Here is a 19,182-nt window from a genome sequence, read left to right as displayed (position 1 = left end):
GGGGAGCTTGGAAAACACAATGGAGAGACACCCACAGGCATCCGCTAAAGCCCCGGTTCTCAACCTGTGGGTCAGGACCCCTGTGGAGGTCAAACAGCTCATTTAGGGGTTACATACCAGATAATCATGTCCAATATCTACATTATGATTCATAACTGTAGCAAATAAGTAATTTTATGATGGGGGTCCGCCACATGCGAGGAACTGTATTACCAGTGGTGGTATTTAGAAGATAAAGAACCACTCTCTGAGCACTGGAGTGCCCACATTGTGTAGCTTCTGAGAGCAATACTTCTTGAAGTACCCTTCAACCTAAGCCAAGAAAAGTCTTCTGTGCCTTTATTCCATCCATCCTATGATTAAAGAGAATTATGAGCTATGCATTTATGAAAAAAAATCAGTCTTTCCCCCACGTAAATTCTTCACGCTTAAAATGAAACAAAGATAACATTGGGACTGGGGAAAATGCTCTAATGGTTGAAGTGTTGCCCTGTATGTGCGAGGAACATAGTTCAGATGTCCGGAACCCACGTAAACTCCAGCTGGGCATGGGGGCCTCCAGTCATTCTTGCAGGGGCAGGCTGAGGCAGTCTCTGCCTCTGAGAGGCTCTGCCTCGGTGAGGAAGCAGAAGGAAGGTCAAGTGAGGACAGTCCATGCCGTCAGTCACAAGAGGTCATCTGCATGCACACGCATTCACATACATGCAAAAAACATGCATTCATACAAACATCTACCCCTGCATGTGTTATAAAATGGAAAGAAAAGAGAAGAAAACACTCCTTCTTCCTAAAGACTGTTCCCATCTGTGCTACTGCATGGTCCCTATGTTCTACAGTCCCACACTACATGACTGCATGATAAATACATACTAGAATTGGATGTTTGTCCATTTTTGTGAAACTTTTCCCCGGAAATGATGAGGAAAGAATTAAAGATTTGATAGAGGCCAAAAAAACCAAAAACTCAGCAACTTTTTCCAATTGACTACATATCTTGTTCTTCCCTGATTGTGTAAATTAAAAGGGACAGATGTTGCACGTGTCTTTGTAGTAGAAAAGTGTCACAGAAAAGACAGGTTTGAAGTCGTGGCCAGGCCCCTTCCTGTTTGTGTGCAGATATTTTTTAGGGGCCGGCTTTTATGTCGCCGCCTCTTTGTCTTTTCAACCCAGAAATCAATCGTGAGAATAAGGTCGGTTTCTGCGCCCAAACGCTGCTTTCATCCCTGAAACCTTGAGATTTAAAACTAAAAAGAAAATAGCCAACAGGTGGGAACTGTTTTTTTTAAAGGTCCAACTCACAGTTTCCCATGTGAAATAAAAGGGGTGAAAATCAAATTTTGTGCTGTCTTACTCTATGCTGTGTTTCTGGGGTGACGTGTTCAAAGTTCTTCCTCTGAAAAATGTATAACTGAGCAAGGAAACTGCCAAATTCTGTTTGTATTTATTTTCTTTTTTGAGAGGGTTTAAAGGGATAACCCTTTTTTTTTTAAGATTAATGAATAAGTTAGAGGGGAATATCAAGGCCATCATCCAAGGTCCAGACACTTCATTTAGACGTCTTCTGCGTTTCCCCTTTGCCCTAGAGAAGATGGAGTTGTTCTCATTGTACTGTTTGCGGAAATGGTTGCTCTTGCTTTTCCGTGCAATTCTTGTTTACTACTCAAAGACTGTTTAACCGTCCATCACAAAAGAGATGCCAGCATCCAGTATGGCTTCTGTAGATTCTCTGAAGATGCGCAACTTTGAAGCCCTATGTATTAAAACCACAATCCTGTCCTTCCTCTTTGTCTCTCTTCTCTCTGGTTCATCCGTCTTGCCTCTTTCCCTCGCAGCAAGGAGAAGTTGACTGCTGGCCCCTGGCTTGCCCGGAGATAGAGTGTGAATTCAGTGTCCTTCCTGAGAATGAGTGCTGCCCACGCTGTGTCACCGATCCTTGTCAGGCTGACACCATCCGCAATGACATCACCAAAACCTGCTTGGACGAGATGAACGTGGTTCGCTTCACTGGGTCTTCCTGGATCAAGCACGGCACGGAGTGTACCCTCTGCCAGTGCAAGGTAAGGCCGTAAAGATGCTCTACACCTGGGTGACAGGGAGCTAGTCGCAGCTACACCTCCGTCACAGGGAGCTAGTCGCAGCGTGTGTATGTGTCCTGTAAGCAGAGGTGGAAGAACGGTCATCTTTGTTAGTACCACACTGACTACCTTGAGAACTGGAGATCGGTCTTCCAGGTACAGGTGAGCGACCGTGCTGCCGCCAGCATGCGCAGTAGTCACAACTCAGTGTCCTAGTGTAGCGAGCCATGCCAGCTTCATCACTCTTTTTATAATGGAAGACAATATTATTCCATTGATTTTTATCTAGTTCTTTTATGAGTTCCATAAAATATATCGACAAAGTAGATACATTGCATTTTCTAAAGTGAAAATCAATCTGGCAAAAATGGGCGTTGTTTCTGGGCTGTCGTGGTCAGTTGCACCAAATTGAAGAACTTGGGGTCTGATGTTTATCATATTTTATTCCTACGGTTGGTAAAATCATTATAAAGATTTTACACTTTATTCTCATGGGGAAACAGCACTCTGCCGCTTCTTTCAGTAACTGCCTGCAATATATACAAAGTAGGCAGCATGGACTGACTCACTGTGACGGGGCTCAAGAGTGGCTTGATTAATATCCCTCCAAAATAGAATTTAGGGTCTGATGCTTATCATATTTTATTCGTACAGTTGGCAAAAATCATTATAAAGATTTTACACTTTATTCTCATAGGAAAACAGCACTCTGCCGCTTACCTTGATAACTGCCTTCGATGTATACAAAGTAGGCCGCACGGGCTCACTGTGAGTGGCTTGATTCATATCCCTCCAAAATAGAGCCTAGTGATGTCACTTTGTGCTTCCTAGGCATAACATGGAGATGAACACTAAAACAAAAGTAATGATATTAAAGACCTAAACAAGACAGAGAGAGACGTCAGATTCTGCTCAGCACTGCCCGCCATTGCTCTGGCTTTTCAGTGAGCCTTTCCTTTGTTATCCACAGAGCACTTTACTTCATCTTCCCTGAGTATAATTTCTCATCAGGGCTTGATGTAGCAGGACAAAGAAACCGGAAACAGGTGAAGCTCTGAGGCGTCCGCTGTATCTTCTTTAAAGCCACACCCCATCTCGTTCCATAGACAGAGGTTTGTCAGTTGAGATTCTGGGTGAACTTTTCCCATTTTTTGCATGTGCACCAGCAAATTTGAAGAGCATTCCCAATGCAAGTTACCAAGAATGGATACTCTGTGTGACTACCTGCTTGATCGCAGTATAGTCAACCATGCTGGAGTCAACATTGTAGCACTGGTGTCCAACAGATTTGTGTGTGTGTGTGTGTCATCTAACTAATCATAATGAATCCTCTTACTCCTTTGAATTGTTACATCGCTGTTCTGCACATCAACAACAAAAATATCTAATGGGTAATGGGATAAAGGTCACATCAAGTAGAGCTCTGCAGGAAACAGGCACGCTTTTAAGGGTTATTTCCCGTCACCCAGTGCCCTACAAATGACACAGCACTCCTGACTCAGGTAAGAGTGTCTTCCAGAAGGTGTGTTCGGATGTTGAATCCTATTTTCTGTGGTAACTAACGATTCTTAAAAATTACCGTGTGATGCCACCTGCCTTATTAGTAAATGCACATTATAAGATTATGTTCATTTTTACCAAATTTATCAAAGATATTAACCTATGTTATTTTTAAAATGAAGCGCATGTAACTAAGCTTTGGGCAGAGCACCGGAAGGATGCACTGTCCACAGTGAAGTGTCCCGAGCTCTGGTTCTGAACATTCCCCTCTTGTTTCCTGAGCAAGCCAGCTCAGTCAGGCAACAGGGTCTCAAGCAAGGGAGGGGGGGTTGAAAAGAAGAAAAACAATTAGACAAAATTATACCATCACTCTAGCCCGGACTGAGGTTGAAGCAGGTTTATTTTTCTCCAGCCTGCTTTTATACCATTCTAAAAAACATGGTCAGTTCTTAGATCAAAGACAACATAATCAATCGAAGTGTAAACAGGATCACACAAAATAGTAATTAAACGAAGAGATCACATAAGGTAATAACGATTCAGCACGGTAGTAAACAAAGCCCCACAGTCACTGTTTCTGATCTTATCTGAGCCTGCTTCCTTGTCCGAGCCCAGTGACAGATGCCAAATTCCTAGAAGCTGCACTAAAGCTCTTTACAGTCTCCCCTGCTTAGATCTGTTTATTCTACCTAATATCAACTAACAAAATTAAATGGCCTCCATTTAATTATCATTTCTGTAATATTATCTACTCAACAATTTAAAGGTTTAGAAACACTGTGGGGTTATCCCAAGGGTGTGGCCTGTAGAATCAGTCAGTCATTCCGGAAAGCTCCTGTATAGCTGATTTCTGTCTTGAGTTACGTTGTGGGGCCTATAACTGAATTAAATACTTCCCCATTCAGATCCTCCTTACACTAGCCATTTTTTCCTCACCCAGCAGCCTCCTGTGGCTGCTGACTGCCATATCAGACGACATATGTGGACAACAATATTTTTTCCTTTGATGCAGAGCCTCGTATCTCAAGCTGTTATCCTTAATTCGTAGCAGAGAGAATGGCCTTAAACTTCTCTCTCTCCTTCTCACTGACTGCCATGTACCACCACACAACAGTTCTGAGTTACAGGTGCATGTGGCCACGCCCTGCTTCTTATGTGGTGACAGGAATTTGAATTCGGGTGCTCAGGGCTGCACAGTGATAGCTCTCACCCACAGAACTGTCTCACCTCTCTTCTTCTTTTATCTTTCTGGAATTATGATCAGATTTAATTTTGTAAAGATCCAAAAGGCATCCTCTACTCAGAACTTAACTATGGGAATTGGAAGTGGATTATCCTTTCCTAAATCTTACTAGCAAGACTTTTTATGATTCCAGAGGGTCAGAGATTCCAGAGCTGTAAGCAATGGATCCAGCTGACTAGGCGAAGACTCTTTTGCTTGAGCAAATCTTCACTGGGTTGAGAATCAGGGCCCTTTAACTCAGTTCTCAAAGAGTCCAAATAACTGAAAGGCTGGTCTTAAAACTGAAGCTTCTGACTTTCTAAGTGTTTCCTTCATTAAACAGTACTTAGAACCTACAAGAGTGAAAGTGAGCCTCTACGTTACCATTTGACAAAGTAAATCCCACAGACACACACCTAGATTTTTAGAGGTCTCTTGATGAGTTCATTATAATGTTGTGTGTGCTTGGATTTTTGACAGATTGGAAATATATGCAAATTAATAAAACACTCATTACCCCACAAATAAATCAAAATGAGTAGAGTTCTTTAAAAATCACAGCTATTAACATAAGAGAAGAAATAATTCAATGTTTAAATAATTTAAATGTAAACTCTCATAAGTCATTCTTCCCATAATAATTTCCAATGCTGACAGAAATGTGCCCAAGTTATTATTCTTGTGCACTGTTGATGTCCATGAGCAAAACACCTTGGTCATGCATTACCCCAACCAGGATCTTTACAATCTAACCTAAAGACACAAGCGACAATATAAGCCAGCTCTGTTCACAGTAGGGTTGATCTTAGCATTGAGTTCAGCATGAAAGCGACCACAGTGGCATTTCAACACTAACCACAGCAAAGGAGCAGCAAGGCCTCAAGGACGTTCACTGTGCCAAGTAGTAACTGCCGTAACACAACAGTTCCTTTTTGTAGCAGTTCCAATTATATATGGTTACTATGCTGGTGGTCTGTATTTCACTCAGCCACTTTTAATGTTTATTAAGAAAATATATATTCTGTTGAAGTCCATAGTCAGGCACATAATTTTGTGAGTTTGATAAAACAGAATGCATGATATATCCAGTGCTATCCTTGTGCCCACTTTCAAGTAGCATCTATTTCCCGTTGACATTCTTAATTCTGTTTCTTCTTAATTTGTTCATGTTATATCATGGATGGAATCATAAGAGTGTGTATGCTTTTATGATTTCTGTTGAATCAGCCATTTATGCTTGTGGATATTCATTGTTGACAAAGTTAATTTTATCTGATATTGGTAGTTGCAAAGGATGATACCAGCAGTCGGAAAGCTAAGAGGAAGAGTGTGACTTGAGACCAGCCTGGGGTCCACAGTGTATCTTTGTTTCTAAAATTACAAATCATAGATACATAGATAGATAGATAGATAGATAGATAGATAGATACATACATACATACATACATACATACATATATGCATACGTACATATACATACATAGTTGATAAATAATAGATATGATTGATAGATGATAGATAGATAGATAGATAGATAGATAGATAGATAGATGGATAGAGATTGATAGATATAGGTAAATAGACAGACAGATATAATAGATAAAATAGATATGATTGATAGATGATAGTGGATAGATGGATAGATGATATATACACAAATATATTTTATAGTGCTAGAGATCAAATCCATTGCACTATATCCTAACCCCTGGTATAAAATTCAAAGTAAAATTTTAATCAGTAAAGACAATGGGTCTTTAGTCTCTACACATTCAGGGCCAGTTTTGACAATGGGAAGCAACCCTTTTTTGTCATTGATCCATTTATTACTTATGTTCCTGTTGGTCCATTCCTGCCTTTCATTTTATTAGCATTTTAAATTTTATCTTATTTTCGGAAGGGGGCAACAAGATGGCTTAGCATATAGAGGCACTTGCCACCAAGTCTAATGTACTGCTGGGACCCAAGTAGTGAAACAGAGATCCTGGTATCACAAGATGTCCTCCGGCCCCGTGTGCACCCCATGGTACATGTACCTCCCACACTGACCAATAAATGAAATAGGAACATTTCTCCTTTATTTTAAGCTACAATTGATAGTGTCTAGTTTTCTAGAGATGTTAATATGTATCAATTTGTTTCAGCACTTAGCTCCACACAAGTCATTAAAATATAAGAATGTTGTAAGCATGTAACTTATCATAAGCCTATTTGTACACAGGGATCATATACAATATGTCTGTCAACACTTTCTTAGGATTCCATGCCCTTGTTTTTTATCTAATCATCCATATTTTTAAAGAAAAGGAATAAAACAATATTTCTCTATTTGTTCAGATACTTAGCATTTCTGCTGCGCTTTATCTCTTATACGGGCACTCTACACCTGTCTCCATCTGGTCATTCTGCCTTAGCCTGAATAACTCCCTTTTGTCTCTTCTATATTGTCTGTAGAGGAAAGTCTGTGTTGTAGGCCTAGAGAGAGAAACTGTCTCTACTCGCATTTATCTGAAAATATTTCTGAAAGATGTGTTAGTGGACATAAAGTTCTGTGTGACAGATTGTCTCAACCCTTCGCAGGGAATGTTCATTGTTTTTGCATTTTTATAATTTCTGACTGAGTCATCATTTAAACTTTTGTTTTTTTGCATATAGTGTGTCTCTCCCCTGCCTGGGGGGGGGGGGGGGAGGCGCGCGCGCGCTCACACACACACAGACACACACTGACATTTTTAGATTCCCGTTCCTCCTTCCTAGTCTTCTAGGATTCCAGTTACACTCTGTTCAGATGATTCCATGGCCCTGAGGTAAAGCTGTTTTTATGTGGTCTTTCTGTTTTATAGGTGGAGCATTTCTACCATGCTCTCTTCACAGTTACTGGCTCCTGCCACCTCTAACCTGCTCAATCAAGCTAGTGAATTCTTTACTTCAGATATCTGTCTTTTCATTCCTGAATTTCCACAAAATTCTTTATATTTTAGTTTGTCTGATCCTTGCCATCTGTCCATATGTCTGTATATGTGTCTGAGATATGGTTTCAGTCTGTAGACCAGGCTGACTTTGAACTCACAGTGATCCACCTACCTCTTCCTCCCAAGTGCTGAGACTAAACGTGTGCACCACCATGCTGAGCTTCTCCATTGACTCTGGTCATCTTTTAAAGCACATTTTTGAAGGTGTCTGTGGTACGTTTAGTCTTCATCTGAGACTTACTTCTGAGTCATCTTGGAATCATTGCCACACACTGCTTCTCTTTTCATTAGGACTAACCTGTTCTCCCGTGTTAGTATTAGTGTCTATTAGTGCTACAGTATATAGGATTTTATGTTGTATAGATACTAACTCTCTTGGAATCCTCTGAAAACCCTTTGTTCCAGCAGGCAGTCAGGTAATGGCCAATCCTCACACTTGTGGTAGTTTTGTTCTTTGCTTGTTAGGTGGATCTTTTCCAATATTATTTTAGATTGAGCGTGAATTTTGTAAGCTTGAGACAGTATTTTACCCATCATCTTGGCCCTTTGAGACTTTGGGGATAAGTTTTGAGTTATCATTACTTTGTGTCTCAGGCAGGCCCAGATTTTGAACAGAGCTCCTCAGCCTCCAGAATGTCTCATCTCACACTCCAACACTCCAGCTGAGGCTCTCTGCTCCCTTCATTCTCCCTTGAGATTCTAAACAGTCTCTCCTCAATCTTAAACCCATCTCCTAGTTCCCGGGCTCTCTGCTGACTTTCTCCAGACTTCTGCTTGAGATGCAGTCATGTGTGACTGCCAGACTAGGAGGTACTTTTGAGTCAGTCCCAAGCAAAAGGGAATTACATGGTGCATTCCTATTGTTTTAAGGTTGAATCCTAACCAAGTGCCTGCCTGCTAGTCATTATAGCTTCCAGTAACCTTTATATGTTTCCCAGATGTCACACATGTTAATTTATCGAATAAATTCTGCCATTGCTGAAAAGCCCACGTGATGTTTCATTAAGTTTTAAAGTATGAACTGAATACTTTCCCAGTTGTGAAACTTTGATACAGTTTGTAGTGCATTTTCCTACAGCAGGGTAGCATACAAGTAGGGTCAAAGAAAAACATGCCAAGAAGATTTTGGAAAATATGTCCTTTCTGGAAGCGAGCTTGGGAACAACAGTGAGGCTTTCCCTCACAGAGTCCTGATGCCAGCTGCACCCAGGAGAGATTTTACCACAGTTTCTCTATCTTTTGTTTCAAGCCTATACAGCTTGAGAAACTTGTGTGTATCCTAGCAACAAGGTTAGGGATAGAAAACCTCTGCCTCCGAGTTTAATGTTCAAGCTGTAAGTGGCACAGCTGGGCCGAGAGAGGATGCTGGTCTATCGTGGGGCCAGAGCAAGAACTCTGACAAACACCCAGTTAGAATGAGGATGAGCTTTGCCAGGTGGCACTCTGCTTTGATGGAGACTGGCTTGCTTCCTCATTTGAATGCTTCTGCACAGGCCAGAATAGTAAGAAACCTTCTGAGAAAATTGTCTATAACATTTTTTGATTTTGTCCTGTATAATTCTCTTTCCACCCCTAAAGTCATCCTCTAAGAAGAAACCTGGAAGAGAGCTGAGCATTAGGCACAGATTAACCTGCTTTGACCCCGGCTCTGTCATTTATTAGGTAGAAAAAGAAACAGCTGAGGAACCAGGGGAGAGAGTGGCAACACCTCTTTGTAGCTTTACTATTTTGATACCGTCATGAGTCCTTTTGCACGTTTCTTCCATTTCCCTGTCCCCGCCCTTCCAACGTCACACTGCTTCGTAAGCTTCCGCGGCTTAAGCTTCCCACTTAGATCAGTTTTGGGGGGCTTTTGTATTTGATGTTGATTTTCAAGATTTGAAAATCTGTCTGTATCACTGCAGAGCCCTCATGGGGCCCCACAGGAGTGGGGTCCACCTTCCCTGCCAGTGCCTTCGGGGTCTACATGGCCTCAACTGCCACCTCTCCAGGAAGTCTACCCCGACACCAGCCTCGGGGGAGCTCCCTGGTTGACGGCATCAATATCATTGTATCTCCGTTTATTTCATGGAGCTACATCAGAACCCTTAAGCTGGACACCTTAGGTGGCAGAAATGTATTCCCCATAGCTCTGGGGCTGAGAAAGTCATTTTCAAAGTCCAAGATCATGGTGGTAGCAGAACTAGAGTCTGACAAGCCATTATGTCTGCTCTTCCTGCTCCTCCTACTGTCTCCTCATTTGGTGGGAAGGAAGAAAGGAGGGAGGGAGGGAGGGAGGGAGGGAGGGAGGGAGGGAGGGAGAGAGGGAAGGAGGGAAGGAGGGAGGGAGGGAGAGAGAGAGGGAAGGAGAGAGAGAGGGAGGGAAAGAGAGAGGGAGGGAAAGAGGGAGGGAAGGAGGGAGGGAAGGAGGGAGAGAGGGAAGGAGAGAGGGAGGAAGGGAGAGAATGAGAGAGGGAAGGAGGGAGAGAGGGAAGGAGAGACGGAGGAAGGAGGGAGAGAGAGGAGAGAGAGAATATATCTGTTTCCCTACCCCTTCCCAGTATCTTACATAACCCAGGCTGGCCTTTGTGTTGCTATGTACCAAGTAGCCGAGGCTGACCCTGAACTCCTGATCCTTCTGCATATACCTCCTGAGTACTTGGATTATGGGGGAAGGGACACCACCCTCATACCCTAAATCACTTTCTCTAATGCTTTACCTTCCAACACCTTCACACTGAAGATTAGTGTGAAAACATGTTGATTTTTAAGGATATCTAAACATTTTCTCCAAACCCATTTCTAGCCCTTCCCATACTCTTTATCATATATTTCTGGTACTTGCTGTCTTCTTCCTGATAAACCGTAAGTATTGTCTTGGGGTCAGTGGGTCTGCATTAGTAATCTAAGTTCACTCAATATATATTTGTGAATGAATAAAGGTGCCAATGTAAAACAAGCAGATGTCCACAGGCTATAAAAACGATGGCTGATTATGTCAATGAGCAATGGTAGGTTCCTTAGTAATCATCTTAAGAACAGTTTAATTATTCAGCTTCCAGGACTGCGGAAATGACAGCCTCCTGGATGCAGCCACCTGCATGTGCTAATCACAATCAGTAAGTGTGAGAATCTGTGACCAGTTTGCACACTCACGTCCACTTTCCTCTCTACTGTTTTCTCTAGAATGGCCATGTGTGCTGCTCGGTGGACCCACAGTGCCTTCAGGAGCTGTGAAGTTAACTGCCTCATGGGAGATATCTGTTCAGAGAACGTTTTCTCATTTAAAAAGACCAAAAAATAAAAAAATAAAAATAAAAAGTGACGTGTGGCCAGCCAAATGCAACTTAGTTAACGGCTGGATGGACTGATGTCGATTATGAGATTTGTGGAGCCTGAGGAACATCTCTGAGGAAACAAGATGGCACTTCTGCCTTTACTCTTCCTGGGGCCATCTCATAAGGCAATGGGAGTGGAGCGCAGGCCATGACGTCCTCACCCCTGGATGAGAAGCCTGAGCCCATCGGCTCTGGGGAAGCCTCTCGCTCCGCAGGCGCGGGACGTGTTCTATCTCAGACTCTTCCTGAATCAGCAAGGCTCCTCTCTGAAAGAGTCGGACGTGAGGCAGAGTGAGTTATATTTTCAGAATCCACGAAGCCTGCGCATCTGTACAGTGCACTCTGAAACCCGAAACAAGCTATTGTAATGATAACTAACGCACAGGCATGGTTATGTAACATTTCTAACAGGAGAAGTCACCTCCCCCATTTCCTTGTTTACTGCACTTAATATTATTTGGTTGAATTTGTTCAGTAGAAGCTCGTTCTTGTGCAAAATAAAATAACTATTTCTCTTACCTTACGCCATGCGAGTCGGTGTCCTCCTGCGTGTGTCCTGCTTTCTATAGAAGGTTTAAAATGTAAACTGATTCTTGGCTCTGCTGATGACGAACACTCATCCTGCTATTTTCCTGTTGAAGGATGATTTTCTTTGAACTCTCTATCTAAGTCTGGGGTGGGGGCAGATGAATGCTCTGTCCGTCTCCAGACCTTCAGTCTCACTTTAGTGGCCCCGCCCTGTAATGGGGGACTGTCATACAGAAAGTGCTAATGGCTTCCCTTTCTTCTGGATTCTCATTTAGCTCCAATCACATTACACTAAGGGACACTAAGAGCATCTGAGGAGAAGGTAACAACTGTGCTTTATTTCCCACTGGGTGGCTTTTTATCAGACAGCCATTGTGATGGACTATGCCATTTTGCTGAAGGCTACATCTCTTAGTAGGTGGCCTTCTCTACCCAGTGACTCTCATTAGGGTCTACATACAAACTTGCTTCTCTGTCTGAGAACTGGTAAAAGTAGCTGATGCATCCTTGAGATAACTGCTTCATTGCTTACTGGCTTCCCTGTTTCAACTTACATGCTTAAAAATGGTCCCTTTAAACTCTTTAAATAGCCACATTAGATGCCCTCTGTTTCCTCCCAGGATTCTGACATCAAGAGAGGAGTGTGGGAAAACATTCTTCAAATTTTGATACATATTTCAAGATATAAATCTATCTCAGGGTCAGAAGGGGCCATTTTATCACACACTAACTTCATACACCAGAATCCCAAGAAGATAATCGGAGTTGGGTTGGTACCGTTGAGCAAGTTAATGTCATATGGCTTTGTTCCGTGGGTTGACTGGTATGGAAAGGAAGCACAGGTATTGTCAAGTTCATTGTTCATTGCACAGAGGTGTTTTTCAGGAACAGAAGCTATGACGTGGACAGGCAATAAGCACTGCAAGACACAGCAAGGACAGTGAAGCCACTCTCCGTCACCAACTCATCTTTGCTGTGGAACAACCAGCCAAGCACGGGAAGTGCACATGTCTAAGAACTGTGTCATGGGAAATATTTATTGCATATGTACATTTAAGTGTCTTTATATTTCCTGAGTTCGCCATAAGTGCCTCTGTCCAGCATTCTGCTCATATTTAATTTGGAATATCATCAGACTATAAGATGTCTCCCTTTCTGTCTGCCATGCTACTCTGCCAGATAGGAACTTTAGTGTCCAAGAGGGTAGACATTAAGCTGAAGGTTTTACATGCTTTTCATTATGTATAATTGAGATTCTCTATTGAAATCTCCTGAAACAATTTATTCTGCTTGCTTTCATGAGATTAACAAGTGTGTGTGTGTGTGTGTGTGTGTGTGTGTGTGTGTGTGTGTGTATGTGCTATGCACTATGGCTACATTCCATGAGTTATTTATACATGTTGACCAAGGCTAGAATGCCAAATCCTAAGTCACTTTGAAACCTGCTTAAGACTTGTGATGGTTTGTATATGCTTGACCTAGGGAATAGCACCATTAGAAGGTGTGGCCCTGTTAGAGTAGGTGTGTCACTGTGGTGTGGGCTTTAAGACCCTCACACTAGCTGCCTGGAAGCCAGTCTTCTACTAGCAGCCTCCAGATGAAGATGTAGAACTCTCAGCTATTCCTGCACCATGCCTGCCTGGATGTTGCCACAATCCTGCCTTGATAATAATGGACTGAACCTCTGAACCTATGACCCAGCTCCAGTGAAATGTTGTCCTTATAAGAGTTGCCTTGGTCATGGTGTCTCTTAACAGCAGTAAAACCCTAACTAAGACAATAAGCTTATTGCTGTCTGGCAGACCCCAGCTTTCCATAGATCACAGGATGAAAGATAACTCACGATACCAAGAGAACACAAATGCCTTTTCAGGGATGCTAGTTCAGCAAATCCACTCGCAGTGATCACCTCCCTAGAGACTTATAAATAGCAGGCCCCAGGGAGATTATTATTTTATCTGCAGAGCCCTGAAAGCAATAATTAACTGTTCCTTAGGAACATCCTCCCTTTAAGAAGTGATTGTTAATGCCTTGTTCCTCACTCTGTGATAATTGGAGAAGATGCCATGGGTGAGCTATTCCAGCTTTCTGGGAATCTGAGAACAAAGTGATATATATTGAAGCTGAAGGCACCTGGCTCTCTTAGACGGAAGCCTTGCTAGTAGTGCTATCAACACAGTTCTCTTTCCCTGAGATTAAACACAGTGCAGAGCATTCAGATATGGCTGTGTCATGAGTAACACATATTGAATTGTATCCCTTTCCCCCTTTTAATGACTACCGTATCACCCTTTTGCTCTGCTTTCCGTACTGGCAAAGAGCCATGGGTTTATTTGGTTTTATGCCAGCAGTACCCCCTGCCATCTTTCCAACAATATGGACACCTGTGCTATACCCAACATTGATAAACAGGTTGCCTTTGCTAAATGAACAGTGCCTCAATGCTCTAGAGCAGCAGTCAATACTATAGATCGTTGGAGACCTAAAATTATTCAGTTGAACAAAGTTTAGGTTACGTGCACTGAATAAAAAATGAGCTTCAGCTACTAAGCATTACCTCATCTAGCCAAGCTCTCTGTCACTGATGAATTAAGAGTGCCTCTGAAGGCCAGCAGATCCCAGGCATGGGGTGATCCCAGATTCATTGAGCTAGTACGTAAGCTTTAGAAGCAACTTGTTTTCCGAGCAAGACTTTTGTTCTGTTTTGCCAAGTGCAGAGCACTCATTGCATCCTTGGAGGCTGTGGGAGGCTTCCCTGCCTCCGTGCACAGTCTGCCACTGTATAGCTGGTCCCCTCTGTGGTGCAGAGGGGACCTTGTTTAATCCAGGCCTTTCTGTATCGGTATGCCATCTTCCATCCTAGGAATTGACACCTCTGCAGAGTAACGTTCTTAAGTATCAGACCTGCTAGGGAGCAGCTGGGCTAAGATGGCTCTGGAGCGTTCATACAGGATCATCTGAATAGCTATTGCTAGTTTTCCTTCTGTCTGCCAGGGGCCTTGAACAACTCTCCTAAACCTTAGTCTTTGTGCTGAGTTGAATTGTTTTTCATAGATGCTTTGCGTGACATTCTGAAATTCGTCTTTGTTCCAAATGACAAATATCAAAACATGTGACTCTCATATGTAAAATGTTGCATTTAAAGCATGCTGCCTTACCTAAATAGAACATTTGCCTTTGGTAAACAGTAAGAAACAAGAGTATGACTATGTACAAATTAGAAATGATAGTTAATTTTTAAATAATTTTATATCTTCATAACAAAACTATAAGAAATGGAGAAACGTGAAAACAACAAAATTTTAATTTATTTTCAAGGTGAGGGATCGTGGGTTACATATATCCTATGATGATGTATGACCCTATGGAGAAAAATGGAAACATACATTCATTAAGTCTCTTTTAGTGACTTTGTGGCAGGCATGGGTCTAGGCACTGTGGGGAGGCGGCCTCCTCTGCCATCTTCCCTGCAGCAGTATAGAACACAGGGAGCATCCGGATCCACCGTGAGTGAGAGAGCCTAGACTGTAGCATTCACTCATCCAGCATGTGCCCTGTCAGAAGACAAGAAAAATAGGCGCAGTATAACACCGTAAAAAGAATGTAAGTTGAGACAGTGATTATAGCCAGGGGGAGTAGTACAAATGGGACCATCAGAAACCTCTGAAGTAAATGAACAGCAGAGGAGATACCTGAATGAGGAGAGACTGAGCTAGCTGCTAGAGGTGAAGAAGGGCAAGCTTGGGGGGTGGGGATGTGGACAGGACAGATGCTGGACTATAGCTTGCATGTGCCTTGCAGAACAAGCAAGCTGAATGCTTGCACATAGAGGATGAGGTCAGAGCAGGGATGCTGGTCATGCCAGGTCCCCCAGACTACTGTAGGGGTGTACGTGGTTCTCTTGGTGCCATGGGAAGCATCAGAGAGCGGGGCCCCATTCTGACAGACCATTATAGGCGCTGTGTGAGAGCAGGCAGGGGTGGGAGGAGTGTGCGAGGCAGGAGGCAGAGCATATTTGTGCTGTGGTATTTCTGACAAGATATTAGTGGTTTGGCCTAGGATGATAACGGCATGAGAGCCAAAGGGACTTAACATTCAAGAAGTTCCAATTAAGTGACGGAATAGGAGAGAAGTCTAAATACCACAAAATGCCACTTTCCATGGTAGTTACAGGAACAATAAAAAGACAGTTCTTTCAAAGGTTACTTTTATAGAAAAACAGAGGACCAAGAGACTGATTTGAAAGACACTTCTATTTAGGGACAGTGGAGACTTGTTCTACCACACACCCAGATTGTTGAAGAAATTAAAATGTCACAGATTTTACACGTGTTACATATACACTCATATGTGTGTATAAAATAAACAAATGGTTTGCCTGACACACAACCAAAGGACATATAAATCGACAGCCGCATGAAAGATGCTTGTGTGTCTGTGCTTATACATATGTATGTAGCAAGGCCGTGGAAGCCACGCCGTGGATATATCTCACACATGTTGCAGTGAAAGGTAGCTGGGACGATTGGTTAGAGAAGAATAAAAAATATAAAACTTATCCAAATGTCATGCAAGGAAAATCCATGTCATTGGAAATTCTCATTAGCTGAAATGTCTCACTTGGGATCACCTGTGTGAACACCTGTTTCCAAATGGAGATGCTAGTTTTGGAGTTATAAAACCTTTAGGAGGCGGGGCCCAGCTAGCAGAGGTAGGTTGCTAGAGGTGGGCCTTCCAAGGTTACAACCAGTCCTGTTGTTGGTTCTGCGCAGCAGTATGGTGGGGTGGTTTCTCACACTGCCACTGTCTTGGTCAGGGCTGCTCCAGCAGTCTCACCTCCCTGCTAGGACAGACTGCACCCCTGAGGCAAGGAGTAGAAACAGCCTACTCTCTTGAGTCGTACCTGTCATGAGTTTTGTCATAGCAACAAGAAAAAGCAAGAAATACAAACCTAGATGTAAAACAAAATTCTTGACTTTTTGGCAAGAAAATAATGTAAACCAGTTTGTCTGTTAAAATCATTGTTGAATTCTACCTGAAATGAACCAATAACCTGTGTCACATAAGTCACATAAGTCACATAAGTTGGTACCTAGAATCAGTCTATATCTTTACATATATTTTAAATTCCGACAAAGGTGAGACCTATAAATCATCACATAGAGAAATGAGCAAGAGACATGTATAGATATTAATTAAGAAAAAAAGTCCAAATTTCTTATTGAACACAGGAAAACGTACATGATCTAGCCAGCAACAGAAAATGTACATAACACGGATATCCTGAAATGCAGCTTTTCTCCTTCAAACATCTTTCCCTGTTACAGAGGCATTCATAACTCCTATCTTCTGCATAATTTCCTTATGTGATGCTATCAAGACTAGACAATGAGGACATTAGGAACATCTCACTCCGTATGATCAGACTCGACTTTCTTTATCCCTTGCCCAAAGAGATTGAGCATGAAAAATACCACCAGCCGTAGATACAGTTAGTTTCCAATCAGCCTTTCTGCTAAAGGACATGGTCAACTTCATCTCGGTCCTGTGTGGTATTTGTTTTTCAGGCATTAAATGATGTATTTCTGTGTTAATGTGAACTCATTTAAGTCCAGTAGTTCATTCTGTTACCTGCAAACTGTCCATTTCTGCGTGCACCGCGTCTACTTGGTACACTAGGTTCATATCTCCATGACTCGCTGTTTGTGCAAACCAGACAAATATTGCTTCACAATTGGTAGAAACTCTTTGCCACATCTTGACAGAGCTGCCCTCAACCCAGGGTCATGGCTTACTTGTTATAATTTTTAAATTTTTCAACTTAAGTTTGTGGTTGCATAGGTAATATGATGAGCGTGTAAGAAAGATCATATGTGGGCAAGGCATGGATGGGTACAGGTGTCAGGACAACATCCACAAGTCAACTTTCTCCTTCACCATGGGTTCTGGGACTTGAACTTGGACCTGTTGTAAACTGTTCCCTTCTAGGTCATTTACTCATTTCAACCTCATGGTTCTTTAAATTTCAGATTCTCTCACCAACTCACTGCTCACGCATGTCCTGGAAAGGGTAATCCCACGAATCCGTCTTTAGGATCCTCTATCCCACTTGCTTAGAACACTCACCTGAAATCTGTTTTCCTTACATTTTATATTTATTTATGTTATTTCAGTTTTCACTTATGTAATACTAATTCTCCTACACGGGCCATACAAACAAACTCCTCTTCAAATACCCTTCCAGAACTCTCTTTCTCCAGTTAGTTTGGCCCTCACAAGAGTACTCAACTGTGCTTCCCTAGACGCTCCATTCACACGCTATGTTACATCACACACAGACTCGAACACTAGGTTCCACTAGGAATTTTGTTTAGTCAAAGACTTAGAGGCTGATGCCTGAATTCAGGACTCACTCACTGGACAGCTCCATCCTCCTGGAGAAGAAACATACACCTTCCCCAATCCACCAAACAATCTCTTCTGATATACTTGAAATTCATAACGACTGTAAAATGCTAAATAAGAATACATTTAGATTCAAATCATATCATCCCCAAGTGTGTTTATGAAATCATCCTTCTAGGAGCTTATTCAGTTCCTTGTAAAATCAGGTCCTATTCAGTGGCGTGTTACTATTCCATAAAGAATCCAATAGCATGTATTTTCTACTACAAATTGAATTTTTCTAGTAATTTGGGGCTTCATTTGTAGTAAATATGTTTCTAAGCACAGGTCTTTGTACATCATTTCAACAATCCTCACAGAAATTCCAAAGGAGGATGTCTTGGCTATGCTATGAATAAAACAGCTTGATTTTATTTTAGTCCTTTTAACTGCAAAGCTGAGTAGGTAGGAATACAAAGGTAGCCTGTGAGTCCTCACTCTGCACAGACAGGACAGAAGTCAGAGATCACCAAGGGGTAATTAACACAGCAGCAGAGCTATTACTGTTAGTTTAAGTGGCACACGCCTGTAATCCCAGCACCCTGGGAGGCAGAGGCAGGTGGATTTCTGAGTTCGAAAGCCAGCCTGGTCTACAGAGTGAGTTCCAGGACAGTCAGGGCTATACAGAGAAACCCTGTCTCGAAAAATAAACAAACCAAAAACAAACAAACAAACAAATAAATAAATAAATAAATAAATAAACAAACATGTCACTTTGTGCCTTTTTAAAAGGAGTGTGCCTAGGGTCAGAGATCATGTGCCTAGGGTCAGAGGTCATGCTACCACCATCAGTCTTTAAAAACAATCATCCCGTCTTTCTTACAAGGGAGGACAGTACTTGAACAATTCTGCCCCGCACCTTGGAGAAACTCTTGGAAAGTTGATCTGATGTAAGACAGCTTCTCACCCATTTCTTCCTCAGATGGGGATGTGTTCCAGATCACTGGGGTCTCATGAGGTCCCTGGGGAGCTGCAATGGCAGCAGTCATGGTCTCCTGGAGATTCCATTTCTATAATAATAATAATAACAATTATTATTATTATTATTATTATTATCATTACTATTACTACTACTACTACTTAATCGTTTTTACACTCCAGTCATTATCCTCCTCCTGGTCCTC

General features: G+C 42.2%; 1 protein-coding gene across 1 annotated transcript in view; it reads left to right on the top strand.

Annotated features, from left to right (window-relative positions):
• The window catches only part of Nell2 (neural EGFL like 2), a 301,332-nt gene extending 289,756 nt beyond the window's left edge, over positions 1-11,576 (top strand). The window contains exons 20-21 of the mRNA XM_052161466.1: positions 1,833-2,057; positions 10,935-11,576. Coding sequence (XP_052017426.1) covers positions 1,833-2,057; positions 10,935-10,985 — 276 coding nt within the window. The 3' untranslated portion in view covers positions 10,986-11,576. The remainder of the gene's footprint in view (positions 1-1,832; positions 2,058-10,934) is intronic.
• The last annotated feature ends 7,606 nt before the right edge of the window (positions 11,577-19,182 follow it).

This window comes from Apodemus sylvaticus, chromosome 17 (genome assembly GCF_947179515.1).
Source record: "Apodemus sylvaticus chromosome 17, mApoSyl1.1, whole genome shotgun sequence".
Taxonomy (NCBI): domain Eukaryota; kingdom Metazoa; phylum Chordata; class Mammalia; order Rodentia; family Muridae; genus Apodemus; species Apodemus sylvaticus.
This window is presented reverse-complemented; position numbering and strand designations above follow the sequence as displayed.